Below are 27,368 nucleotides of genomic sequence, written 5' to 3'. Positions count from 1 at the left end.
TGACACACAACATGGTAACATTTATTTCAAAACTTAAAATTCACTCCACATTAATAAATACTTCTAACACTGAATGTAGAAAAAGTACTGTGCATGTTCTAATACAGTTTACTAAAGAATCACAGAAAAGTAGTCTTTCACCTCTTGGCCAATGAGAAAACAATCTGGGGGTAAGAGTAGCCTCAAGGATATTGTGTGGAATTGGGGGAGGGGAAAGGAGCTGCTAAAATCAAGAAGAACTTTCTACTCTTCTTTTCTCACTAGGGCCTTAAAATTAAAAATCGAAAGTTGGAAAATACACCTTCGCAAACATATTTAATTTCTTTCTCAATTTTGGTTTAGAATCATTAGTTGGCAGACAGGATAAAAAAAAAAAAAAACAAAAAACTGAAAACCAGTACACAATCTGAATCTAGATCAGACCCCTCTGAATGATGATGGGCCCATGAGGCCCCTTGTTGGCCAAGCAGGAGATCGGACAGCTTGTGCTTAAAGCACATGCTTTAAGGTGTGACCACAATCTCAACAACTCGAGCACTGAAGGCACAGTGTGATGTGACGGCCACATCCATTTGCAAGCTAAACGTTAAGTCCTTTCAGAGCTGTCTTTGTATAAACTCATTATCCCATCAGCTGGCCCGTGATCTAAGTCCTCCACCCTCTGGAGCTGGGGTGGGGGGTGGAGGAGGGGACATTTGAATCAGGCAGCTGTCCAGCCCCCTCACCCAAGCAGAGACCTCATAGAGAAAACCCCTCTGGCCACTTTTCTCTGTAAACAGTCAAATGAAACAGAATCTCACAAATTTGGAGTTCCTGCTCCTAATTAGAAATGCTCTCTGGAAAGAGGCAAAGATAGCTTCTTGTCTGACCAGCCCCCAGTAGAGTGCAACACGCCTGCTCTGGGAGGCCTCGGGAAGAGGAGAGGACCCTCAGCTACCCCTGGCTTCCTCGGGTCTTTTTCTCTGAAGACAAAACTTTCCAGACTGAAGTCACAAGGCTTCAAGCTAAAAACCACGACTGCAGTATACTGGCTGTCAGGAAGTTTCTGGCGAGGGCAAAGAAGGAAGAAGAGGGTTCTCTTTGGTGTTGATACATGAACTTGTGCCAAGAGCAGGGGAAGGCAGCAAAGGGGAACAAAAGAGGTTTGTGCTAGTGCTCTTAGTACAGATGGGCAATGGCTTTAACAGGAACAGTTGTCTCAGGTTCTGAAGGCCAAGACCTGGTCATGGAGGGACTTCAGCTGCCCTGCCATGGGTATTAGATTGGCAGGCTTTTGAAGCTAGGGAGGACAGTTCTCCTCTAGTTCAACTCCTTCATTTTCCAGAGGAGGAACCTGAGGTCTGAGAGGGTAAGCAATGTCCCCAAGCCACACAGCTTGGCATGTCTGCCCAGGGAACACAGAGAGTGGCAGAGAGGCTTCAGCGACTGATGTGGTCAGTGTGGGCGAACATCACACGGCATGAGGTTAGTTACATTCAGGACCCCCGAGGATGACAATATCCCACCCCTGGGCCTTCTGTTGCAGAAGTGGCCAGGCCCTGGTCTGAGCTTATCCATGTGGTTCCCTTGGAAGGGAGTGTCTTCACTTTCCTGTCCGGGAGGCCACCTGGATGGCTTTGATCCACTCAATGCGCTCCTTGGGGGTGGCTGCTTGCAGGAAATAGTGAACTTCATCAGCCGTGATGATCTCAAAGAGGTTCTCTTCTTCACTCTTCTTGCCTGGTGAGAAAGAAATTGATGACAGTGAGCGTGGGCACCAGAAAGGCCACCTAGCTTGCCCTCCTTCTGCAAGCAATTTTCCAAGTGTTCTAAGGAAATTAAATGCGATTTTCAAACTTACCATTATTGTATGCTTATACATTTATATATGTATGATTAATATATATATATATAGTACTTATACAGACAGGTGTGCAGTATGATTGTGTTTGTGTGTTTAAGAAGTAAGTTAAAAACAGTCAAGGAAAAACATTTTCTTTTGTAAGCAAACTAAATTTCTCATTTTTGCATACAGTGTATAATGAGTAATCTGTAATAGTGTCCAGTGAGTGAAAGGTACTCCACTCACAATATAAATCAAAAGCTGGCCTCAATATTAGTTTTCTTAAAAAAGAAATTTAAAAAAAAAAAGATGTGCCACCAGTACCATCGGTGCAGTCTAAACTAGTTTTTATCAAGCGCTAAGTGAGCATCTCTACTGAAAGATCAGAAGGCAGAAAACTGGCCAATACTGTGACAAGGCTCAAAACACATCCATCGCAGATCAAAAAGAAGCACACTGTCCACCCTGACAGTGAAGGATGACTCTAAGGGGAGAGGGGAGGGAGCAGATCCAGGAATAGTTAAAATCTAGGCACTTGCAGCTGCAGCATTTCCAGTCCACCTCTATAGCATCACTAGCCCAAATGACAAGAGAAACCAGGGTCTGGGGGTCTGAACCACATCTTCCTGCTGACACTACTCACTCATTCCTACACCTGAGAAGACGGTCAGGTGTAGGACCGTCATCACCGAATCATAGAGTTGTGATCAGGACCCAAGGGTCAGCTGGTAGGACTCCATCATTCTCAGAGAAGGAACCAAAACCCAGGTTAGGCAACTCACTCAAAGTTGTGCCCCTAACTAAGGAACCTAGACCTAACATAACCCCAGAGCACTTCCTGTTCCCCACACTGCCTCCCCGCACAAATGTTCCTCTTGTTGTGGGACGTTTCCTATTTTGTAAAGGTGCACGTTGAGGAATGTTGGGCTCCATCACAGGCATCAGGAGGTAAAAAGTCTCCCCACCCATGCCGGTTCTGAGGGGACGGGTTTTTCTCAGCATTGTGCTAGGATTTATTCAAGGCATCCACAAAACCACTACAGCTCCCCAAGACCCAGACAGCCAGGACAGCAGTTGAGAGAGAACAGCTTTGGGTCTCCCTGAAGTTTTCAGACAGTGAACTCATTCATGCCTGAGTAAGGGAGTGAGTGAGGGAGTGATTGCTGTTGGCTCAGGGTGCACAGGTGTGGGAAGGGAGCCAGGGGAGACACACCTCTCTCCCCCCAAAATTCATTCTTACCATCTGGGTGGCTCTCCACTGAGGTCACCACACAGCCTCTCAAGCGAATCGCTCCCAAGGGATCTTCCCCCTAAAGGAGAAAGGAGTCCTTCATTATGTTTCCAAAGTAAAATATAGGCGTATACTTGATCCTCTTGGTGCAAAAGCCACACAGACTCACTGTGGTTTAGAAAAGAGCTGAAGGAGATTAAAGGGAACCCGTTCTGGATCCTCCACCCCTCTTCCCACTTCACACAGCGGGGAGGTGGGGAGCTGGACGAGGAGACGAAAGTCAACCTGAGCTTCACATCTGGAGGAAAGTGACAGCTGGGGGAGGTAGGGAGGCTGAATCATCTCCCCTCGGGATAATGGCCAGGTGTTTCCAGAGTCCTTTGGCCCCAAGCAACAGACATAGTAGTAGAACCCTCATAGGAGGGAATCAAGAGAGCCCTGCAGAAGCTGAGGACCCAACCCAGATAGACATGACTCAACTTATTAAGGAAAAAGCCCTCTTCTGAATAGTCAACAGCCTAAACGGTTGGGCTCAAAAGATGCTCTCATTCAAATAGGCCTAGAAGAGGGATTATCACTTTTTTGCACATTAAACCAAGAGCACAGTGCTAGGTTGGTTGAGTTCCTCTGAAAATATCAGCTTGGAATAAATAATAAAAAGTTGTATTGTGTTGATCAAATAAATGGCCATATAATGATATTTTCTTCCATCCCCTGAGATTCTGCTGGCCTCAAAGCCTAAGGTCTCAGATCTTTGCAATAAGAAGGGGTTGGAAAAGGTAGAGGAGGGTGAGGAAAAAGAAGAGGGAGGGTGAAGATGAAGGGAGCAGAGCAGGAAGGGCCCGGGCAGCCCTGTGATTAGGAGCAGCGCAAGCTTCTACTGGGAGGGTTTATGGAGCACAGTTTCTCACCCCAGCAGGGTCATAGTAGTGCAAATAGGCAGGATCTTCTCTCAGAATGAACTTCCTCACTTTCCAGTTCTTCCGCCTATGGCCCTATATCCAGGATGAACATAGAAAAAGGAAGGATGAGTTTTTAGTCTCACTCAGTACACATAGTCCCTACAGGATAAATCTTGTTGAATTGAAAGAAGAAAAAAATAAAGATGATATTCTATCTCCAGAAGAATTCAGGCCACAACCCAGGCCTTGTCAGAGATAGCACTAGAACCAACAAACAATTTAGATGTTATTAAATTGTGGGTTAAATTATTTCTAAGATCATCTCGCAGCTTTAGCATCATATAAGACAGCACTATGTATAACATACTATGTTAGGTAATGTGGGGCTATCAAGAGATTTAAGACATGGCCCTGCTCTTCAAAGAGTCTATAATCTATGTGGAAATATAAAATAGCAAATGTCCAAATCAAATAATCTCTATAGATAAGGGTTTTTCAAAGGATTTTTCATTTTATTTTACATATGATAATGTAAATTTCCATGGTACCCTGTCCATACATCTCACCCTCTCCTCCCCTCTCCCCATGTCCATAAGTCTATTCTCTATGTCTGTTTCTCCACTGCTGCCCTGCAAATAAATTCTTCAGTACCATTTTTCTAGATTCCATATATACAGATTCAAAGGATTTTTTTTTAATTTACTATTTATTATTTGGAAACTTCATTTGAGGTTTTTTTTTTTTCATTGAAATATAGTTGATTTAGTGTTGTGTTAGTTTCCAGTATACAGCAAAGTGATTCACTTATACACACACACACACACGTATATTATTCTTTTTTAGATACGTTTCCATTATAGGTTATTACAAGATATTGAGTATAGTTCCCTGTGCTATTCAGTAGGTCCAGTTTCAAAGGATTTAAATGAAAGATATATAATTGTGGTTTGGCATGTCAAAGAGAGCCTCATAAAAACCTTCACTTATCCATGTGGGACACACAGGAGTTAGACGGGTGAGAAAGAGGTGGGTGGGAAGACCATTGACAACAAAAAAACCGTGGTGGGAATGTCTAAGGCATATTCAGACCCTGATGAGTAAGACCATCAGGCTAGAAGGCAGGTATAGCAGAGGCAAGTTTGGAAAAGTGGAAGGAGACAGTAAAAATAAGACACAGGGGTTGTTGTCACTCACAGCTTTTGAGTTGGAAGCAAAAAGATTACTGTAACACTTTAGGAAGATTAATATGGGGACAACATACAGGATGGATCAGCTAGGGATTAAAGATAAAGCCAGGGGAAATATAATAAGGTAGAAAGAAGACCATCAAGAAATGACTACAACAATCCCAGCATAAAATTAGTAGGGACTAACAACAGGGAGCCAGAGAAGGCAATGGCAACCCACTCCAGTACTCTTGCCTGGAAAATCCCATGGACGGAGGAGCCTGGTGGGCTGCCGTCTATGGGGTCACACAGAGTCGGACACGACTGAAGTGACAGCAGCAGCAGCAGCAACAACAGGGAGCAGCAATGGAAATTGGAAGCAGTAGTGGTTGTGACAGACGTGATGAGGAAGAACAGGACTTGGCCCTTCCCTAGAGAACCATTGACTCTTCCAATGTCAAACACTGCCATTGTTTAGACTGTGGGTTTTGAAGCAGGATTTGTGTCTGTTTCTCTTTGTTCCTCCCAAGCCCAGCACTGCGCCTGGCCTGTGGGAGCCACTTCGTATGTTTGTAATTGCCTTGAATTGCCCAATTATTTCCATTAGCTGATAGTAGTTGTTTAAAATGTTGTGCTAAACCTGATTCTATGATTTCCTACAGTAAATTCAAGTGACTTTTAACTCCAGAAGTTAAAAACCTTAGATTAGAAAATATATAGTTTCCATGTTGCCAATATGAAGAATATTATGTGTTATTTCTGAAGCAGCATGTATTAAGAGGCACATACAGAAAGCTTCCAAAGTTTTTCTCTGTGTTTGTATAGAAAGCAATGGAACGTCTGCGATTTTAGCAAACGATGTCTCCTTCATAAAGCCAGGTCAGGGCACTTTCAAGAATGGGTTTAAGTTATTTGGCAGAGCATTTGGTCAAGGAGCTCATCTCCAAAGAACACTTTCCTTGCCTGAAGGATGGAGCCAAGAACACTGCAGAGTCATACGGGAGAAAACAGAATATTTCTATCTGCAATATTATATGGCTTTTGTAAAGCATCAACTTCTAAAATTCTTGTCAGGAGTCCCTGTTCTTTGCCTTAATTGACGTTACCCATAGGCCAAGAGGACTTCCCTGGTGGCTCAGACGGTAAATTGTCTGTCTACAATGCGAGAGACCTGGGTTCGATCCCTGGGTTGGGAAGGTTCCCTGCAGAAGGAAACGGCAACCCACTCTAGTACTCTTGCCTTGAAAATCCCACAGACAGAGGAGCCTGGTGCAGGCTACTGTCCATGGGGTCGCAAAGGGTGCTGCCCCACAACATTTTCTCCAGATCTACAGGCACACAAATCATGTTCTCGTACACAGTCAGTGGGTGAGTATCAAGTACTCAGGAGTCAATGGAAGAGGAAGGCACTGGAGGATGTGAAATCAGCCAGCCCTGGCCAACTACCACATTGTCTTGAGGTCCTCACTGGCACACGATGTGAGGCGCTGAAGAGTTGTCTTTCACTGAATGAGTGTTTCCTGAGGCACTTTAAGGAATGCATGCACAGCTGGGGTTTCCAAGAAGTGTTGCTGCTCTGTCAACATCTATGTGCTACATCATTTTATATAAGGGATTTGAGCATCCATAGATTTTGGTATCCATAGCAGGTCCTAGAACCAATCCTCTGTGGGTACTGAGGAACGGGTGTACCTACATTCAACTTAATTCACTCTAAAAATGTTTATTGTCTATTACAGACTAAGAAGGATGCTGAACTCTGCAGCAGATACAAGAAAAATATGTATAACACATTGTCCTTTCTCATCAAAGAATCTACATGTGGTTGAGAAATGAGGTATTTTATTCATCATAGTCACGGAGAAGGCAATGGCACCCCACTCCAGTACTCTTGCCTGGAAAATCCCATGGACGGAGGAGCCTGGTAGGCTACAGTCCATGGGGTCGCTAAGAGTCGGACACGACTGAGCAACTTCACTTTCACTTTTCACTTTCATGCATTGGAGAAGGAAATGGCAACCCACTCCAGTGTTCTTGCCTGGAGAATCTCAGGGACAGAGGAGCCTGGTGGGCTTCCGTCAATGGAATCGCACAGAGTCGGACACAACTGATGTGACTTAGCAGCAGCAGCAGCAGTAGTCACAGAATGAATTATATAAAAAGGATTATGTTGAATATAATCCAGTATCATTCATCCTCAAACTGGCTATGTCCCCCAAACTGAATTAATGCCTCTGGAACCAGTGAATGGGGTAGAATGAGGGTAAGGACTGACCCCCAAGTGGATCCATCTACTTCCCACCTATGAAGTGTGGAGCACAGGTACCCTTTTTTGAAATAAGGCTTCTGCCAGGTAACCCGGGCTAACTCACAACAGAAGACATAGGGTTGATTAGTTTTTTTGGTACTTAAAAAGATTTTCAAAAATCTCTCAGATGATCCTGCTATGAGCTAGGATTATACACGACTGAGATAAGGGACAGGAAACATTAAAGGGGGACTATCAATTCAAGTAGAAGAGGTTTTTCTTCCCTCTCCCTCCCCTAGAAATTAGAGATGGGGGGAATATTAAAAAAGAACAAAATTCCTGAATGAAAAAAAAATTGTTTTCTTCATGTTAAAAGGAGGTTTATGACTATTTAAACAGTGATATTTTGATAATAGGATAAACTCACTTTTAAGAAAATGGTTAGCTCTGTAATTCTTTACATTGGCCACATACCAGAATCTCTTGGGGACCTGTAACATATAGAGACTCTAATTTAACTGGCCTGGGGTGCAATTTTAACAGATCCCTGGAGGGTTCAAATGTACACCACCTGAGCTATTGAAGGCTGACCTGTACCTATCAAAGGCCACGTAAAGAAGATGAAGAAAAATGGAAGGGGAAGCCTACATCTAGTCCCACTACTTTCAACACACACTCACACCACAACCCTCAGCTGACTTTTGAACATCCAGCATCTCCATTGCATCCGTTGCCCAGACCTCACTCCAGTCCAGCCTGGACTTCATCTATCCCTATTCAACCTTCACGTTCAGTCGGATCAACTCACTCAAGAAAAGACATTCATGGCTGATAGTAACATAGAATTATAGAAGATATCATAAGGAAATAATGGAACTCCTTTCCAAGTGACTCCTGCCTTAACAGCCTGTGATCAGAGCCATATACATACAAACATTTGCCAGAACCAAAGAGGAAGCAGGTGATATGCAAACTCTGCCTATGGGCAACCTCCAGAACCTACCCTGTGTAAGGCTGACCCTGCTCCTTTGCTCATTCTTTAATCTAGTCAGTGGGCATACAAGTTATTAGAATAGTCTGGAATTCTTTCTTTCTTTTTTTTTCTAATTTTATTTTATTTTTAAACTTTACATAATTGCATTAGTTTTGCCAAATATCAGAATGAATCCGCCACAGGTATACATGTGTTCCCCATCCTCTTAGGACCCTGTTCTCTCAAAATATAATGGGAAGGTAAGTTTTCTGCATTAATGCTCTACTTCTAATGAAACTAAAAAATGTCTATCTATACTTAGTCAACCCAAAGTTCTCCTTTTTAAATGTAAATATATGCTCAACTTTGGTTCTTCCCTCTTTACCCAGAAGTTCAGGCTTCTATCATGAGATAAGTCAAATCTCTCAGTCCCATGAGATCTATACACAATGCACAGAAATCTTGCAGCAGCCAGATCCTCTCTTTTATTAACAGGTACAGAGCAGTGCCTTTGAGACAGCTCATGACGCAATCACAAGGGGCAAGACCTTGGCCTCATAAAGCAGCTTAGGCTTCTATGACAACATATACCAGCATCAGTTGTTTCACTCTGAATATTCCTGTTTTCCAGTTGCTTCTTCTCTACCAGGTGCTGACCCTGGCTTCCTCACTCAGCTCCAGCCCTCGGGTTCTCTTACCTCTTGGTGTCCCATGCCTTTGCACTTGGTAACTGACCAGAGCTCTTCAGCTCACCCCAGCCCCTGTCTCCCAGACTGACAGTGGCCAGTACCTGATGATACCTGATAATGACTGAGTCTATGCCCTCTGACCGGATTTGACCTTCATCTGTTGCTGCTCCTGCAGAGCTGGCCTGGGTATGGTCTCATTGTGACCTACCCACAGTCTGCAATGGTACTTCCTTGCTCTCAGTGGTTTATGATGCTCCTCTTCTGGGTGCAGCTTGTTTCTATTTCCTGGTTACTTTGTAAGGAGGAAGGATAGGCCAATGGAAGAACTTTCATTGTGAAACATCTCTGTCTTTTGGATGGCATCTCTTGGCCAACTGATATCCTCCAACTAATGAAAAGTTCAGCATTTTCCTGAAACACTGATAGAAATTTCCCTATTTTTAGGTGCTTCTGCCCTGCCTGCCTCAGTCCTCCTGACCTAATGCCACTTTGATCATCTACTTAACTATTTGTCTCTCTTTCACTAGGTCAGTTTCATTCTCTAGTTGACTATTCACCAAACAAACAAAACACCATTTGATCCTATAGAATACAAAGGGCCTGGTTAGGGAGAAAGCCTAGGGTAGAATATAGTGACCACTCACCTGCTTCAGTAAACATCCCTGCTTGATAATGACTCCTCTGAATTCTTCTTTCAAAATCACATCATCATCACTGGAATTCTCTTCACAGAAGAACCCACTGTCTGGCTGTTGGGGAACCAAAGAACCAGTTTATTTTTCCAGTCTTAGGCATAGTGCTAATTATACCACCTTCCTCTCCCCTCTTCCCTCTAGCCACTCCTTCTCCCTGTGATTCGCATCCCAACCTGAACGTTAAAGGTTATCCTTGGTTAGCTTGTTCCCCCTCCGCACTGTTCTTGTTTCTAGATGCTTATTTCTTCTTCTTTTTTTGTTTTGTTTTGTTTTGGCTGCACCATGCAGCATGTGGGATCTTAGTTTCCAGACAAGGGATCAAACCAGAACCCCCTGCAGTGGAAGCATAGAGTCTTGACCACTGGACCACCAGGGAAGTCCCATCTAGATGTTTATTGCTTGTTGCTGGATGCTCCCTTGTCTCCATGCAATTATGATCTTGTCCATATACTTTCATTTTCCTGGGTTCCCCAAGCTGTATTGGATGTCTAGCTCAGCACATCTCTCCCTTCAAAGCCTTCCTTCTCTAGGGACCTCATGGCCACATTGCTGAAAGCGAGCTGGCTGGTTTATAAGACACTGTCCATAAAACATAACCTCCATATGCCCCCTGCTCCTCGGCTCCCCCACTTTAAGAAACCAAGAGCCCAGGTCCAGCCACATCCTTTGAGTTCAGGCAGGAACTGGGCCTTGCTCAGCTAAACGAGACCAGTGAATCACACAAGCCACTGTGCTCGGTATTTTTAGACCTACATTTTTTTTTTAGAGTCCTACATTTAAATAGCTATAAACAACCAGGTTAAAATTCTGAAAAGAAAAAAATATTCTGGTAGAGGAAATTCCCCAAAGTGAAATGAAACTCTCTTTGGTACATTCACTTCATTTATATAAGTAGCTTCCTTACTTTTGTGTTCTGACCCCAAATAGAAACAAAATTGCCAGAATCCCCCTAGAAATCCACTGTTGCCAGATGTTCATGTGACCCAAGATTTAAGTCCATGTTGTACCATACAGTGTTTCCCAGCCTGTGGGAAGCATGCCACTGGAGGTACCCATGATGACAGAGGGAAGGAATAAGGATGAACATACTTGGTAATGAGTCACATATTTCAATGTATATTTGGACTCCCGGGGGCCATAATTTTGCTGGTTATTTTTCCTTCCACTACTGGATCTACTTTGACTAAATGGGTGCCTGGCATGTGCTCAGTCCCTAAGTCACATCCAACTCTTCGTGACCCCATGGACTGTAGCTTGCCAGGCTCCTCTGTCCTTGGGATTTCCCAGGCAAGAATACTAGAGTGGGTTGCCATTTCCTTCTCCAGGGAATCTTCTCGACCCAGGGATGAACCCTCATCTCCTGCATTGGCAGGCAGATCCTTTACCACTGAGCCACCAGGGAAGCCCCACTTGGCATGTACTGGGGCCTAATAAGCTTTTACAAAAGAAATTCTTGCTTAAAATAGAAATAAATATAGCAAATTTTTAAACAAAAATAAAGAAAACTATTCAAGTAAACAGTATTTTCCTTTAGACTAACTTACTGGATGTGATAGGCATTATGGAGAGGGACAGCTGTCAAGTCAAGGACATGGACCAAAGCTGTAGGGATAGGTGCTTTCTTTCACATCAGCAGATATTAACTGAAATCAACCTAGAACGCACCCAGGTCAACCCCCATGCCCGGAGGAGTAGATGGGTAGCTCCCTCACTCACAAAGTAATAGAAGGCATCAGGGTTGTCCAAGAAAGGGTTTTCAGCAGTTCCATCCACCGCGTTCTTGGAGAGGTCTCCAGCGGGCTGCAGGTACCCTTCGTTGAGCAAGGAGGAGGCGATCACAAGGCCTTCCTGGCGGTTCCGAACAGACTTATTGGAAACAAGCCAATCAATGACACAGTTACCTGGATGGGACCATCAGAAAGAAGGTTAATTCTCTTTTTCAAAGAACAAGGCACAGACAGTTGCCCCTAGAGAGCTGCAGAGCACCCAGCTTTCTTACTTGTTTCATCTTCCCTGTTACTCCAAGAAGGAAAAATGAAATTATTGAGATAGATACCTGGAAACAAAAGGAACCATGTAAACGGTTTTAAAAAAACACCTACATGCTCCTTAAGCAGCAATGCATGCGTCTTCCATTAATGACCCAGAACTTCTGCTGAGAACTAAGTTCAGTAATGGCTATTGGGGAGGCCCCCCGGGGGGAGTCTAAAAGGAAGATCTGGGTAATGAGTAAGTGTTGTAACAAGTGCCTTGCTGTGGGGTCAGCACAGTGGAGCTGCTGGGTCAAATCTGTAGGAAGGTGTGGAGGGGTGGCTGGGGCAATGGGTACTGTTTCACAGAGGAAGTGACAATGTTTATCAAGCATTTACCTAGGCAGAGGCCGAAGGAGAAGCAGGATCTGAGGGAGCAGCAGTGTGAACAGACTCAAACAGGCATGACGGATCCCTTCCGGGTGCTGATGGGAGAGGGGCCGGTGGAAAGAAGACAAAAGAAGACAAGAGAGAGAGGAAGTCATGGGGTGGGTGGGGAGAGCTTTGATAGTACATTAAGAATTTGGCAATGAGGAGCTGTTGCAAGTTTTTAAGCAGAAAACAACATGTGCTAGTATGTGTATGTCCTAATTTAGAATTTTATGCCATCCCTTACATCGAATGTCACACCACTGCAGGATCTAGCAGGGACCTTGAGAAGTCATTCAATCAGTCTTCTGAATCAAGGGAAGACTGTGAGGAGAATAAAATGAAATTGACCCACCAACTGGATTATTAGCAGGCTACAATGAAGCTCTGTATTAAAAATATTTTGTACAACCAACAAGGACCTATTGTATAGCACAGGGGACTATACTCAGTATTTTGTAAAAATGTATAAGGGAAAATAATCTGAAAAAGAATATATATATGTATGTGTGTATGCATAACTGAATCACTGCACTATACACCTAAAATTAACACAATATTGTAAATCAACCATACTTCAATAAAAGTAAATAAAACAAATTTCTTTCAAACATTTATGTATATGTATAAATTTATGTTATTAAATATACATTATTACAAAATACTGAGTATAGTTCCCTGTGCTCTACAATATATACTGTACAAATATAGCCAACCAAAGAGCCAACTTAACAGGCCCCAGGTCATCAAAGCAGTAAGGTATACCATCTTTGAAACAAGAGTGAAAGCAGTTAGTTGATAAGAGCACCTTTCATGAATTTCATATACAAAAGGCTTTGCCCAGTTTTCTTTCTCTGAAAAGAAAAACTAATTAATACTGCATTTCTGCTTTTAATCCTTGCAGTGATCCTGTAAAAGAGGTAGGGAGGTAAGTACAGACCTCTTTTAAGAATGACTAAATGGACATGAATCTGAGCGAACTCTGGGAGATAGTGAAGGACAGGGGAGCCTGGCATGTTATAGTCCATGGGGTCACAGAGAGTCAGACACAACTTAGTAACTGAACAGCAACAAAACACTATGCAGCCTCAGACATCCCTAATTTGTCACTTAAGTCTAACATTAGGTGTCTTGATTCTTATTTATCATCTTGCTCAACTCTGTGTCTATTTCAACATCCTGCCATTTTCTGGCAAAAAATGACCCTTTGATTGATATAGCTAGAACTTCTAAGATTTTACCTTGAACCACAAAGTATGGGCCTACCTTTCTTTCTCTTTCCATGCTGGGGAAGTCCAATGATCATGTCCATCGGTCTGTGTTCCATGAGACCAAACCCCCCACCTCGCTCCACATCCCCCTACACACACTCAAGGCTGAGCAAGACCTCCATATTGCCTGCCCCAGAAGCCCCACATCAGACCCACAAGGCCTTTTACCTGTGAAGCAGTGATTGAAAATCTTCTTGTCCTTCTCTAGGTTCAGTTCTTTTACTCCTTTTTCAGTGTCTTTCATGGACAAATACAAGGCACTGCAGAGATGAAAACACATGGATGAGCAGGAGCGGTTCAGTATAGCTCGTCCTCTCTGGGACTCGCTGGCTTGGAGGGGCTGGCCCTGAGCACAAGCTTCCCCCTCCCCAGGTGAAACCTGAGCCTAATCTCTCCACTGGATCATAAGTAGGTCATTAGAAGGCAGAGCTCATACTTGAACTCTGCGGCCTGCACAGCATTCAGCAAAATGTACTGGGAAGGTATTTAATAGCCCTTAAATTCACTAAATTTTGTTGATTTAACTTTTAGTATCTGAGATGGAGAGTTGTCTCCAGTTAGGTGTCAAAAGATTAAAAGTTCTCAGGCCTCAATACTCATGTCCCAGTTCTTTGTGCCCTTTAAGAGACCATCTGGTGTAGACATTTGACTCCAAGAAAGTGAATGTGTTTTGGTGGGGTGGGCTGCCGTCTATGGGGTCGCAGAGTCAGACACAACTGAAGCGACTTAGCAGCAGCAGCAGCAGCAGAGGGGAGTTGCAAGGGGTTAGAGTTTTTTGGTTTGTTTTTTTTTTAATGTGGACCATTTTTAAAGTCTTTATTGAATTTGTTACAATATTGCTTCTTTTTTTAACATGTGGGTTTTTCGGCTGCAAGGCATGTGGTATCTTAGCTCCACAACCAGGGATCAAACTCACACCCCTGATATTGGAAGGTGAAGTCTTAACCACCAGGCCATCACAGAAGTCCCAAGAAAGTGAATGTTTTGACTAAACTTATCCTTTATCCTAAAATTTATAAGAGATAAAACAAAATAGTGAGATGTTCTCATTTTTATCCTTGAATAATAAAGATAGCCTTATCAGAAAAATTGCAAGCAGCAATTTTGTGTGTCTTGTGGCTCCATGTAGCACAAACATCATTCCCACTTAGCTCTGACAGTTGTGGCCAGAAATGCAGTCACTGGACCACCCACCCAGCAGCTACAGCTGGACTAGGCAACTCCTCTTGGGTCTTTACCAGAAAGCTTTCTTAGTGAGAAAAAGCGCTCATTCTCTCTAAGCTCAATGTGCAAACTTCATGAAACTCCTATGACCTGCCAAATCCTGCATTAGGTGTGCATGGGGCTTTTTCTATTCTCTTCCTAGGGACTTCCTGCATTTGGTAAACAGAATCCTGGATAGATGCTGTAAGTAGTCAATATGAAATTCTTCCTGATAGAGCTCCTGTTACAGGGTATGTGCCACATAAAAGCAAAAACCAGTAAAAAATAAAGACACTCCTAAAGAAAGGGACTTAAGTGATATCAATCTTTAGGCAACAACTATCACCTGTCAACTATCACCAGTCAACATTAGAGGTCACTAAGCTAGGTCGGGGCACAAATGGTTTCTGCCTAGGAGAGATATTCACTCTTGCTGAATATGTGAACTTGAACTTGAAAAACCTTACCTGCATGAACACATAGTTCCTATCTTTTCCTACCTATGTATAGATCCCAAAGCTTTCTTTTAAGAGTAATTTACTATAGCTACTTTATAAATGCAATGATGTATTATCTCTTTCTCTCTTCCCTCCTTTTTCTCTATCTCTCCTTCTCCCCGTCCGTCCCTCTGCAAAGATTACGCAGACATGAGGGAACTCCCATGCCTCCTCTCCTCAGCTGTTAGGCTTTGGAGATGCCATGACCACTCCTTCAGAGCCAGGTAAACATCTTAGTACATCAAGTGAAAGTACTAAGGACTGGTAAGGGTGTGTACAGCCTTCAGAGGTGCCCAAAGCAGGCCTTGGAGTAGGGTCTGCTGTGGGATTGCCTCAAGGAGTGGGGTGGAAGGAAGAAAGAGTGAAGGAAAGTAGACATAGAAAGTCACCTTAAGTCAATCGTTTCTGGCAGTCGAATGGACCTCCTGGTGGATTTTCTTGCAAACTTCTGGCCTCCTTCAATGCATTTAGTGGCCTTCTTGATGTCTCGAACCCAGGCATCTCTCTCCTCCAGGAAGGCTGCCTGGAAGAAGTGGTCCTGCTGTTTGGTCGTAGTGATCTTAAACACAAACTGAAATCAAAACACATCCCATTAGGAACGACTCCTTTCAAGGGGGTGAGGGCTTTTATGAAGCACAGGAGTTGAGCCAACCCTGTTCTGGAAATGCTTAGCCAATAAAGACCCAAACGCCCAGGGTTCAGGATGAGTGGTGGGCAGAGGGACTGGCCCAGGGAGCTCCATTCACATTAGTAGGCTATGCAAAGGTCAGCACCTGAGAAGATGTTCATCACAGTTAATGACATCAACTCACCATCCTTTTTCCAAAGTCCTGACAAGGGCTGGTCAGAGCGCTTCCTTTCAAGGGAATCATTCCTTTGGGGCTGTTGTCACTCTTCTTCTTATAGAATTCAATTCCGTCTTCTAACAATACAACCCACATGGGTTTCCAAGAGTTGAACATGCTCCCCTGTGATGCCAACAGAAAGATTCGGGTAAGGATGTTTTCTAAAGCTCTTCTGTAGATGCCGCAGGGCTCGGTAAACAGCCTACCTTTGGCCAGCGTGGATGCAGGAGACCCACATTTGTGTGACCAGGGGAGAAGGGCAATGCCATTCTTCTGGAACTTCTTTAAAAATTTTAATATAAAATGTATACACATCTATCAGTAGCCCATAAGCCTCTCCTGGGCCATTACCAAGGGAATATGGTATGGATCTCAACTCTCCTTCTTGTGCATTTCAGACTGACTTTCTGCAGCATATTTTCTGCTCCTAACCCTGCCCGTTGTTTTCAGTTCAACTTAAGTAAGGATGGCAAAAGAATCTACCTCAAGTGCCAACTCAGACTGCATAGTAGCTGGTGCTTGAAGCTGGACTCCCTGGAAAAGTGCCATTAATGGCAGCATGGAAGCTCCACTTACTTCCATCCTTTGGTCTAATCAGATTTTATCTGGGTATGAATGTCAAGAAGAGACTCAGAGCACAGCCTTGTGTATAGGCATGGCTAGGAGGGATGAAAACCACGTTCAGAATGGTCTCTGATGCCAGCATGGTGCTATCATGTCAGTTCTTACTTTAAAAGTTTTCAGTTTGGGTTGATGCCAACTGTGCCTTTAGTAACAGATAACCATTCTGACTAGGAAGTCTTTCTTTCTTGTCTGTACTTTATGAGGACTTTGGAAAAAGAAGAGAATAGCGTTCTTTGCCTCTCATCTTTGAACTCCTGATTGTCACCCTGTCATGATTACCACAAAAATGGAATTATCAACCAGTTCCTAGAAGATCCTTCTGCTTATCTTAAAATACCAAGAGCCTCTATATAAAGGTCCAGTTGCCCAAAAGGAAGACTATTTATGCATTGAAGATAAATACTCATGGAACTATCATTTTGCTGGTCCAAGTGTTTCCTTTGTTTTAGTTACTGAAAAAAAAAGTTTCTAATTAAAACACACTGTCTCTTTTCTGTACAGGCAGAATAACTATTCATGCTAACACTGGATTATTTCCCTTTTTTTAAAAAAATGGGCAAGGTCGGACACTATGCCAACACATGAAATAATTTCAATCAAATGTCTTTCTGTTTTACATCTACTCAGAATATAAAACACTCCTGCAAATCAATAAGAAAAAATACAAATTATCTATTTTTTTAACGAGCAAAAAACTGGAAGAGGCATTTCATTAGAGATGGTATCCAAAAAGACTCTGAAAATATGTTCAATATCACAATCCATCAGGGAAACTCAGATTAAAACCACAATGAAATACCTCTGCACACACACTAGAGCAGCTAAAATTCTGAAAGATTGAGAAAAGCAAGACTTCACAAAGACAGTAACTGGAACTCCCATACATGGCTGGCAGGAGAGCAATATGGTACATTCAATTAGGAAAACTGTGGAGAATGTTTTAATTCTCAGAATATATATGTTGATACACTTAGACACAAGGGAGCAAGATGTCTGAAACTTATTGTCAAATATCTCAGCAAAAAAATATGTGTATATATTTATATAGTAATATGGAGTGATATGCAAATGTAGCCATGAATTAACAATTAATAAATCTAGGGAAAGAGTATATAGCTAATTGCACTATTTTTTCCAGTTCTCTATGAGTTTGAAATTTTTCTAAATAATTGGGGAAAAGTAATAAATAAATTAACAATATGACACTAATTAAAACACACTATCTCTTTTCTGTACAGGCAGAATAACTATTCATGCTAACACTGGATTATTTCCCTTTTTTAAAAGAAATGAGCAAGGTCAGACACTACATATTGAAATTTGGGATGTACTTTTAAGGAAATATACAGACAAGTCTAAAAAAATCAAGTATCTGAAACAAGTAAAAGATCTACTCACAGAGCTAGGAGTAGAAGCTGGACTAGATGACTGCTGAAATGCCTGTCAAGGCTCAAATTTTAGATTCTACTTCATGCCTATCAAAGGTTTATAAATGCCAGAGTCACTCAGGGCTTTTGACCTTGGAACTGGCATAAAATGAGAAGTCAGCCAACACTGCATTCCTTCTGTAGACAGTTTAAATAAAACTACTATGCAGCCAACTGTTCAAAATGAGCTTGTGCTCTCCTAATTCAAATGTAGCCTCAGGGTCTGTCTGCTCACTCAGAGGAGGGTGTCATTTGGGATTCGGGGCCTTTGTGTTCATTGAGGAGGCTGATATTGGTAAAAGCAAGAGAAATCCCGAGAGCTTATAAAGTGGGGACTTTCTTCCAGGCTTGGTGGTGGTTAGTTAGGTTGCTGCTGCTGCTGCTGCTAAGTCGCTTCAGTCGTGTCCGACTCTGCGCGACCCCTGAGACGGCAGCCCACCAGGCTCCCCCGTCCCTGGGATTCTCCAGACAAGAACACTGTTAGTTAGGTTAGGATGATGGAATTCTGGGTCATCACTCTCTGCATCTGCCAGCTTCTCCCTGGAGTAACCTGAAAGCACCTCCCTCCACCATCCCTGTATTTACCCTTCTCTGTCCTTAACTCTCTTGGTGCTCACACAAGAGCAAACCCTGAAGTGTGATCACAGAGTGTCCATGCTAGAAGGACATTTAGTATCATCTACCATCACCCTCATCACACAAGCAAGAAAGTTGAAGCTCGTTTAAGTAACTGGGGCTAGTATACTCGACCAGTTAATGTGAGACCAAAATTAGAACCCAGGTCTACTGATACCCAACTTTATGTTCTTTCTACTTCCTCTTAGATGCCATCTCCATTCTGGGTCTCACATAAACTTCAGTCATATTGGAATCTAAATCAATTTTTAGGTCACTTAGCCAGCTATATATATGTGTGTATGTGTATAAAATCGTGTGTGTGTGTGTACTTAGTCATGTCTGACTCTTTATGACTCCATCAATCATAAAACATATCTAAATCATAAATCATGTCATAGCATGATCATATATAAAAGCTATGTTTTATGATACTGTACATATATAAGGTTTATACACATAAATAAATATATATGTGGCACATGTCTGCTTTCTTCCATTATAGGCCAAAATCTATACAATTACGTGTCAGAACCAGCAAGTTTTAGGTACTAAATCAAATTTAAAGTTTCCAAGTGAGTCACTGTACATCACCATGGAAACAGCTAGTTTCGTGCATAAAAGTCTGACACTGAATGACACGAAAAGAAGAAAACTTAAAGGTCAAGATACTTGACCATATAAAAAAATTGAATTTCTGTACAGTAAGAAAGCAAATGAACAAACAGCAACAATAACAACAAAAATGCTGAACAACTGAAAAACAAATTAAAAGGTGTGGATATTTATAACAAATTATCATATAATTAAAGATTAATATCCTTAATATATTTTTAACCCTTTAGAATCAATAAGATATATACAAACCCTATCAATTTTTTAGATGGGCAACCGATATAAGCAGGCAATTTTCAAGAGAAGAAACATCTGGGTCCAATAAATGTAAAAATGCACTGCTTCAACAGCATTCAAACACATGCAAATTAAATAAAATATAGTCTTGTTTTTTAATATGTTTTTTTAAAAGATTTATAAAATATATGAAGATTTGGGGAAATTGGCATGTGGAGGACAACAAAGAAGCTCTATGAGTCAGCACTTTGATGTGGGATGTCAAAATGAGTGAAGTCATTTGTGGGCTGTATAAATAGAAGCATAGGAAAGTAAGAAAGGTTCTAACTTTAAATGGAGCCTAACCAGTAGTGACCATGGAGATAGGTGGCCCAAACTCAAATCCCAGCTCTGCCTCATTCTAGGAATGTGACCTTGAGGAATGTTTAAACCTCATTTGCTATGTCTGGCAAATGCAAATAATGCTACTACATATTTCTTAGGATGATTGGGAGATTAACTAAAATAATCCATGTAAATTGCTAAGGGCAATATCCAGAACATAATAAGCACCCAATAAAACCTACCTAGTCTCTGTAATTCTGTGTTTATAGATATACCAATAAAACCTACCTAGTCTCTGTAATTCTGTGTTTATAGATATACCTCAGGGCTTTCCTGATGGTTCAGTGGGTAAAGAATTCACCTGACATCAGAGACACTAGTTCGAACCCTTGGTTGGGAAGATCCCCTGGAGAAGGAAATAGCAACTCACTCTAGTATTCTTGCTTAGGAAATCCTATGGACAGAGGAGCCTGGAGAGCTACAGTCCATGGGGTCACAAAAGAGTCGGACACGACTGATTGACTAACCATATAGATATAACTGGAGAATGAAACTGAGTTCAGGAAGCCTCGAAGTTGCAGATGAAGTGAAGCCTGTTCTATAAGCCAATGAAAAATTTTTTTAAAAAAGAGAAAAAATGGCATCTCTCTTGGGAAATTATTGGAACTCACAAATTTGGGCTCAAAAGGGGACAGACAGAGTAAATGAGGGCTGTCTTCAGAGGTGTGAAACACTAAATTGTTTTGAAGTCCCAGCAGGTGAAAGTTTCAGGAAAAAAAAACAGTTTGTTGCATAACTTATGGGAGAAAGTCAAGTTAGTGAGTTCCCTGGCACAAGAGGTCTTCTAGCATGTTTGTGAACAGATTAGTAAAAGAAATGCAGGCCACAGATGAGAAGTTCAATTAAATACTTCACATTCCTTTCAATCCTCAGATTCTACACATCTGTTCCAAAAACCTGTTGTCCCTATTGTGCCTTTAGTCTCCTAATTCCTTATCCTCATCTGAACACTTGGGCCTCATCTGCAAGAAAAACAATGAAAAAAAAAACCCCACAAAACCCACAAAAACCTGCTTAACATGAATGTCTAAAAATGACTTCAATAGAAATTTTTTAAGTTACTATAATATGAACCCCTGACATTTTGGTTTCTCTACAGTTTAGTTCAGTTCAGTCACTCAGTCATGTCCTATTCTTTGTGACCCCATGGACTTCAGCACACCAGCCTTCCCTGTCCATCACCAACTCCCAGAGCCTACTCAAACTCATGTCCATTGAGTTGGTGATGCCATCCAACCATCTCATCCTCTGTTGTCCCCTTCTCCTGCCTTCAATCTTTTCCAGCATCAGGCTCTTTTGAAAATGAGTCAGTTCTTCACATCAGCTGGCCAAAGTATCAGAGTTTCAGGTTCAGCCATCAGTCCTTCCAATGAATACTCAGGATTGATTTCCTTTAAGATGGACGGGTCGGATCTCCTTGCTGTCCAAGGAATTCCCAAGAGTCTTTTCCAACACCGCAGTTCAAAAGCATCAATTCTTCGGGGCTCAGCTTTCTTTATAGTCCAACTCTCACATCCATACATGACTACTGGAAAAATCATAGCTTTAACTAGACTGACCTTTGTTGGCAAAGTAATGTCTCTGCTTTTTCACATGTTGTCTAGGTTGGTCATAACTTTTCTTCCCAGGAGCAAGCATCTTTCAATTTCACGGCTGCAGGCACCATCTGCAGTGATTTTGGAGGCCAAAAAAATAAAGTCTGTCATTGTTTCCATTGTTTCCCCATCTATTTGCCATGAAGTGATGGGACCAGATGCCATGATCTTCGTTTTCTGAATGTTGAATTTTAAGCCAGCTTTTCACTCTCCTCTTTCACTTTCATCAAGAGGCTCTTTAGTTCTTTGCTTTCTGCCCCAATTCCTAGTCCCAACTATTTTTCTCCGGATGTTGGCCGGTGTTGACGATCTGATTTCTGGTTCCTCTGCCTTTTCTAAATCCAGCTTGAACTTCTGGAAGTTTATAGTTCACATCCTGTTGAAGCCTAACTTGGAGAATTTTGAGCATTACTTTGCTAGCATGTGAGATGAGTGCAATTATGCAGTAGTTTGAGCATTGTTTGGCATTGCCTTTCTTAAGGATTGGAATGAAAACTGACCTTTTCCAGTCCTGTGGCCACTGCTGAGTTTTCCAAATTTGCTGACATATTGAGTGCAACACTTTCACAGCATCATCTTTTAGGATTTGAAATAGCTCAACTGGAATTCCATCACCTCCACTAGCTTTGTTCATAGTGATGTTTCCTAGGGCCCACTTGACTTCACATTCCAAGATGTCTGGTTCTAGGTGAGTGATCACACCATTGTAATTATCTGGGTCATGAAGATCTTTTTTATATAGTTCTTTGTGTATTCTTGCCACCTCTTCTTAATATCTTCTGCTTCTGTTAGGTTCATACAATTTCTGTCCTTTATTGAGGCTATCTTTGCATAAAATGTTCCCTTGGTATCTCTAATTTTCTTGAAGCGATCTCTAGTCTTCCCATTCTATTGTTTCCTCTATTTCTTTGCATTGATCACTGAGGAAGGCTTTCTTATCTCTCCTTGCTATTCTTTGGAACTCTTCATTCAAATGGGTTTATCTTTCCTTTTCTCCTTTGCCTTTCCTTTCTCTTCTATTCAATTTGAGCTGGTGGCTCAGAGGTTAAAGCATCTGCCTGCAATCCGGGAGACCTGGGTTCAATCCCTGGGTTGGGAAGATCCCCTGGAGAAGGAAATGGCAACCCATTCCAGTATTCTTGCCTGGAGAATCCCATGGATGGAGGAGCCTGGTGGGCTACAGTCCATGGGGTCGCAAAGAGTCGGACACAGCTGAGCAACTTCACTTTCACTTTCTCTTCTATTCACAGCTATTTGTAAGGCCTCCTCAGACAACCATTTTGCCTTTTGCATTTCTTTTTCTTGGGCGTGGTCTTGATCCCTGCCTCCTATACAATGTCATGAACCTCTCTATCCATAGTTCTTCGGGCACTTTGTCTATCAGATCTAGTCCTTTGAATCTATTTGTTACTTCCACTATATAATCGTAAGGGATTTGATTTAGGTCCTACCTGAATGGTCTAGAGGTTTTCCCTACTTTCTTCACTTTAAGTCTGAATTTGGCAAGAAGGAGTTCATGATCTGAGCCACAGTCGGCTCCCGGTCTTGTTTTTGCTACTGTATAGAGCTTCTCCATCTTTGGCTGCAAAGAATATAATCAATCTGATTTCGGTGTTGACCATCTGGTGATGTCCATGTGTAGCGTCTTTTCTTGTGTTGTTGGAAGAGGGTGTTTACTATGACCAGTGTATTCTCTTGGCAAAACTCTATTAGCCTTTGCCCTGCTAACTGGTTTCTCTACAAATGATGATAAAGCAGCCTGCACATTTCAGACGTTTGCCTTTGTACTGCGGTAAAAAAATAAACAAAATGCTATCTTTACTCTCAAAATGCTCATAGTCTAACCGGGGAGAGAGTGACCTTGACCTGAAACTCCAGGTCAGAGTGATAATGCACAAACTGAGAGAAGCCTTCCTACACATGGGCAGTTTCACAGAAAGAAGTCATGACTCATTGCTGAAGGTGGAGAAGCTTGATTTTGTGTGGAACCCCCTCCCAGACACCTCCCTTCACTTCTCCTTTTCCTCAAACTTCTCTTTTCCCATGTTGACATACAGCTAGAATTCAAAGGAAAACTATTTGATGGTCAAAACTACGTATTGAACTAAAGCAGAATTGTGAGTCAGTATCATCTATTCTCCCATGCTTGTGGGAAATGTTATTTTAAGTTTGGTGTTACAGTCAATGAAGTCCTTATTTCTGCTACATCCTAGATTGCATCATTTAGTCAACCAGTCTGATCCATGACATCACGGGTATAACATCCCAGATCCATGGTCATTTTGTTCCTGTTTGAATACTTTGAAGGCAAGGAAACTAATTTGTTCAGCAGTGTATTTTTTTATATAAATATAAACTTTTCCAGGTTGGACAATTTCTCAATGAAAACATATTATGTTAGCAATAGAGAGATGACACAAATGTTTAACAGTATGGTTTCTGGGGTCTTAGGGATTTAGGTTCAAATTTCAAGTTTGTCTCTTCCGGGTTCCATGACCATAGGCAAGTTACTTCATTTTTTCCAAACCTTAGTCTCCTCACTTGTAAAATGAAAATAATATAGTACCAATTTCCCATTACTACAATGATTAAATGAGATAATACACTTTAAGGGCTGATAACTTACATCTAGCTTATAGTAGATGCTCAAAAAATGGTAACCATATAGGCAGATAAGATAGCACAGTTTTGTAGGCAGTACTGTGAAGTCATTCTGGCCTAAGGTTCTCCTGGGTACCACCCGTCACAACAACAGCTCTTTGGAAAAGAAAAATCACTGCAGTCTGGGCCCATGAGGGCCACATAAAACATGGCTAGGCATGGCTTTCTGTGACACTGGATCACACTGCTGGGTTCCAGTCCAGATCTGCCACTTAATAGCTGCGTGACCTTAGGCAAGGCCCTTTACCTCTCTGTACCTTACTTTCTGGTGGCTCAGTGGTAATGAATCTGCCTGTTTATGCAGAAGATGTGGGTTCAATTCCTGGATCAGGAAGGTCCCCTGGAGAAGGAAATGGCAACCCACTCCAGTATTCTTGCCTGGGAAATCTCATGAACAGAGGAGCGTGGCGGGCTACAATCCATGAAAGTCAGATCTTACTTTCCTCTTCCATAAAGTAAAGGTAATAGTTGTACCCATTATATGTACATAAAGTGCATTAAATGGTTAGATCTGTTACTGCTACAAAGTAAGGGCCACATATACTGGCTACTCTGACAATGATAATTCAATGGGTGCAGATCATAGGGGATTATTTCATGGCATCTGGAAGACAAGGTTTGGAAGAATTGTTGGGCGGAGACCACCGAGTCCTGCTCTCTGTTTTGCCCCAGGCTTTTCTCCTTCTGCTTCCGTCTTTTGCAGCCATTTTCTTTCCTTAAAAATCCCTTGTCCTCTCTCTCACCACTCCTATTCTTGTGCTTTCCCCAGCCTCTCAGGCCACCTAAATTCCGAATACACTCTTTGGATCAGTCCTGCCATTCAACATGATGGTGGAATGGTTGTCATAGAAACAACAGCTGATTCCATAAGTTGTGTAGAAATGAGGTTAGTTTGGGAGGTGACTTGGTGGAGTCTAAGTTATTGGTTGCATATAACCTGCTTCTCTCTCTTCTTTTAAGCTATTATTACAAACATATTCAAATCAGTGGTCTGCTTTCAAGGACCTCCAAAATATGTTTATGCTTATTGTCTGAAGTAACCCCCTAATCAGAGACAAAGAGAGGTTGAGGTCACTGCACACACTCTTACCCACAGTCCAGTTTGTCCAGACCCCACTCTGGCTCTGCAAAGTTCATCTCACCTCCCTTTAGCTGGCTGGGGAAACCTGCCTTTCAGAAGGCTGCCTGGGATCAACAAGATGGTGGTAGGCTTTGCAGTTAGGCAAGCCTGGGTTTTAATCCCAGGTTGTCCTCTTATCAGTTGTTGGATATGGGCAAGTCACTTATTCTCTCTGATAAACTAATTTATAGAGTTAAAAATACAAGTATACAATATAAGAGCAATTTTAATTACAAGATGCTTAAATTGTTTTTAAAACAAACAGAAAACCTTTGCAGAAAATGTTTCCATTCATCTGCTCTTGTCAGGATACTAGCCTAAGCAAGCAGGAAAGAAATAGCAACATTAATTATTACTGGTTCTCAAAGAGATTATTAGGGCCTACTGCAAAGTATCTACATACACCTCTGTGTGTATATGTGCATCTTTTCCAAAGGATGTTTCAAAATATGGCTAATGAGAGAGAATACCTGCTGAGGGTTCATTTATTCTCTGGCACCTACTTGTAACTCTCACAACCACAGACACATTGCTGCTGCTGCTGCTAAGTCGCTTTAGCCGTGTCCGACTCTGTGCGACCCCACAGACGGCAGCCCACTAGGCTCCCCCATCCCTGGGATTCTCCAGGCAAGAACACTGGAGTGGGTTGCCATTTCCTTCTCCAATGCATGAAAGTGAAAAGTCAAAGTGAAGTCGCTCAGTCGTGTCTGACTCTTAGCGACCCCATGGACTGCAGCCTACCAGGCTCCTCCGTCCATGGGATTTTCCAGGCAAGAGTACTGGAGTGGGGTGCCATTACACATTACAAACCCTAATTTAGGGTTTACTCTGAAATTTACTCTGAAAATCCCAGTGTACTGGAGACAGGCAGTGCCAGGAGACAGGGAGTAAGTTTCTGATCCCAACACTGTCACAGCCATGTGACTTTGAGCAGTCACCAGCTTCTGGGTCTCAGCTTACTCTTGTGGAAATGAGGGAATGAGGTCAGATGGTCTAAGGTCCCTTCTAGATTTAAATCAAAACAGAATCAGGCAGCAATGTGAGCAGTTTGACCCCCTCTTAGTAGAACACTTCAGGCTAAAATTCAGGTTAAACCATGAATGGTCTAAACAAAGTCCCACTATGCACTCCATCAATTAAAAAACGGGGCCTCTAAAGGAATGTACTGAATCCAGTTCACTTCTAACACCCTGAGCTCACTTGGGTCAGTGTGAGTTACTTGCTCATAAAAGTGTCGTCCACAGGATGCTAACAAGCCTATGTGAGAACTCACCCTCCTGGGAAGATTCACAGTGGCGCGGCACACACCCACCATCAGAAGATAAACCAGCAGTGCTAATGAAATTCAGTTTCCTGATGCCTAACCAGTCAAACTGAGCTTTTTTGAGTAAACTCCTGTCTCTATTTTCTAACCTTTAAAATGGTGTATCTACCTACCATCTTAACAGCATGTTATACAAATTCACTAAGAACTACAAATAAAGAGATTTCAGTCCAGTAAAAAAAGATAAATAAGCTACCATTACTGTATCACTATATCAGCTCATCTTTAATCATTTGCTTCTTCTTCCTTTCCAAAAAAGTAAAAAGGGGAGGAAGAATTTAACTAACAAATGAGTAGTTTCTCCTAATAACCTCTATAGCAGGAGTTTGAGTCTTCTGGCATAACACACACGCATACTCTTGAAAAGGATGCTCTAAATCATGAAGGATTTCCAGACCCCGCATTCTGGAATTCTCAGTCCCACATAATCAAGCTATGCTGACACCTGAGGTGGAACCTTCCACCTTTAAGAACCAGAAGGCAGTGGAATACATACTGGCTTCTCCCCACAACCTTCCACAACCTGCAGTACTCTCCTATTTCAGCGGTAGAGAGTGCAAAGCTGGACCCCAATCCTACCCCACCCTATGCCCAGGGTCACCGATGCAGGTGACTCTTTGCTTACCTTCTTCACTAGATAGCCCTCCCTGATCCGCTTTGGTTCCATGTCGGATGGACAGACAGCCGGGGGCCCTCACAGATGAGTCGTCTCAGAAGCTCAGCCTCCTCTGAGAGGTGGGGCAGTTGTGGGCTGCTTTTCTAGAGTGAGGTCTCTTTCACAATTTCCCCTCTGCGGGCAATCTCGTGATCACATCCTCTTCTCCT

The 27,368-nt window shown here is 42.3% G+C and overlaps 1 protein-coding gene across 2 annotated transcripts; it reads right to left on the bottom strand.

The window, feature by feature from the left end:
• On the bottom strand, nt 1-27,368 carry PLEK (pleckstrin). 2 transcript variants are annotated; one of them, XM_027555664.1, is made up of 9 exons: nt 27,169-27,368; nt 15,909-16,064; nt 15,486-15,667; nt 13,565-13,656; nt 11,443-11,627; nt 9,676-9,780; nt 3,965-4,048; nt 3,063-3,132; nt 1-1,719 (listed from the first exon to the last, which is right to left on the bottom strand). In XM_027555664.1, the coding sequence occupies exons 1-9, from the start codon at nt 27,208-27,210 to the stop codon at nt 1,583-1,585; spliced, it is 1,053 nt and encodes a 350-aa protein (XP_027411465.1). In that variant the 5' UTR covers nt 27,211-27,368; the 3' UTR covers nt 1-1,582. The 2 variants fall into 2 exon arrangements, with proteins under 2 accessions (XP_027411465.1, XP_027411466.1); XM_027555665.1 differs by lacking the exon at nt 27,169-27,368 and adding an exon at nt 17,964-18,061.

The sequence above is a fragment of the Bos indicus x Bos taurus genome, chromosome 11 (assembly GCF_003369695.1).
Source record: "Bos indicus x Bos taurus breed Angus x Brahman F1 hybrid chromosome 11, Bos_hybrid_MaternalHap_v2.0, whole genome shotgun sequence".
Classification (NCBI taxonomy): Eukaryota; Metazoa; Chordata; class Mammalia; order Artiodactyla; family Bovidae; genus Bos; species Bos indicus x Bos taurus.
Note: the sequence above shows the minus strand (reverse complement) of the source record. Positions and strands in the feature narration are given on the sequence as shown.

Coding starts and splice junctions, on each gene's coding strand:
- PLEK (XM_027555664.1), bottom strand. CDS start 27,210: ATGGAACCAAAGCGGATCAGGGAGGGCTATCTAGTGAAGAAG. Junction 15,668..15,908: donor AGGACTTTGGAAAAAGGATG/GTGAGTTGATGT, acceptor TTTTGATTTCAG/TTTGTGTTTAAGATCACTAC. Junction 9,781..11,442: donor CTGATGCCTTCTATTACTTT/GTGAGTGAGGGA, acceptor GTTCCCCAACAG/CCAGACAGTGGGTTCTTCTG.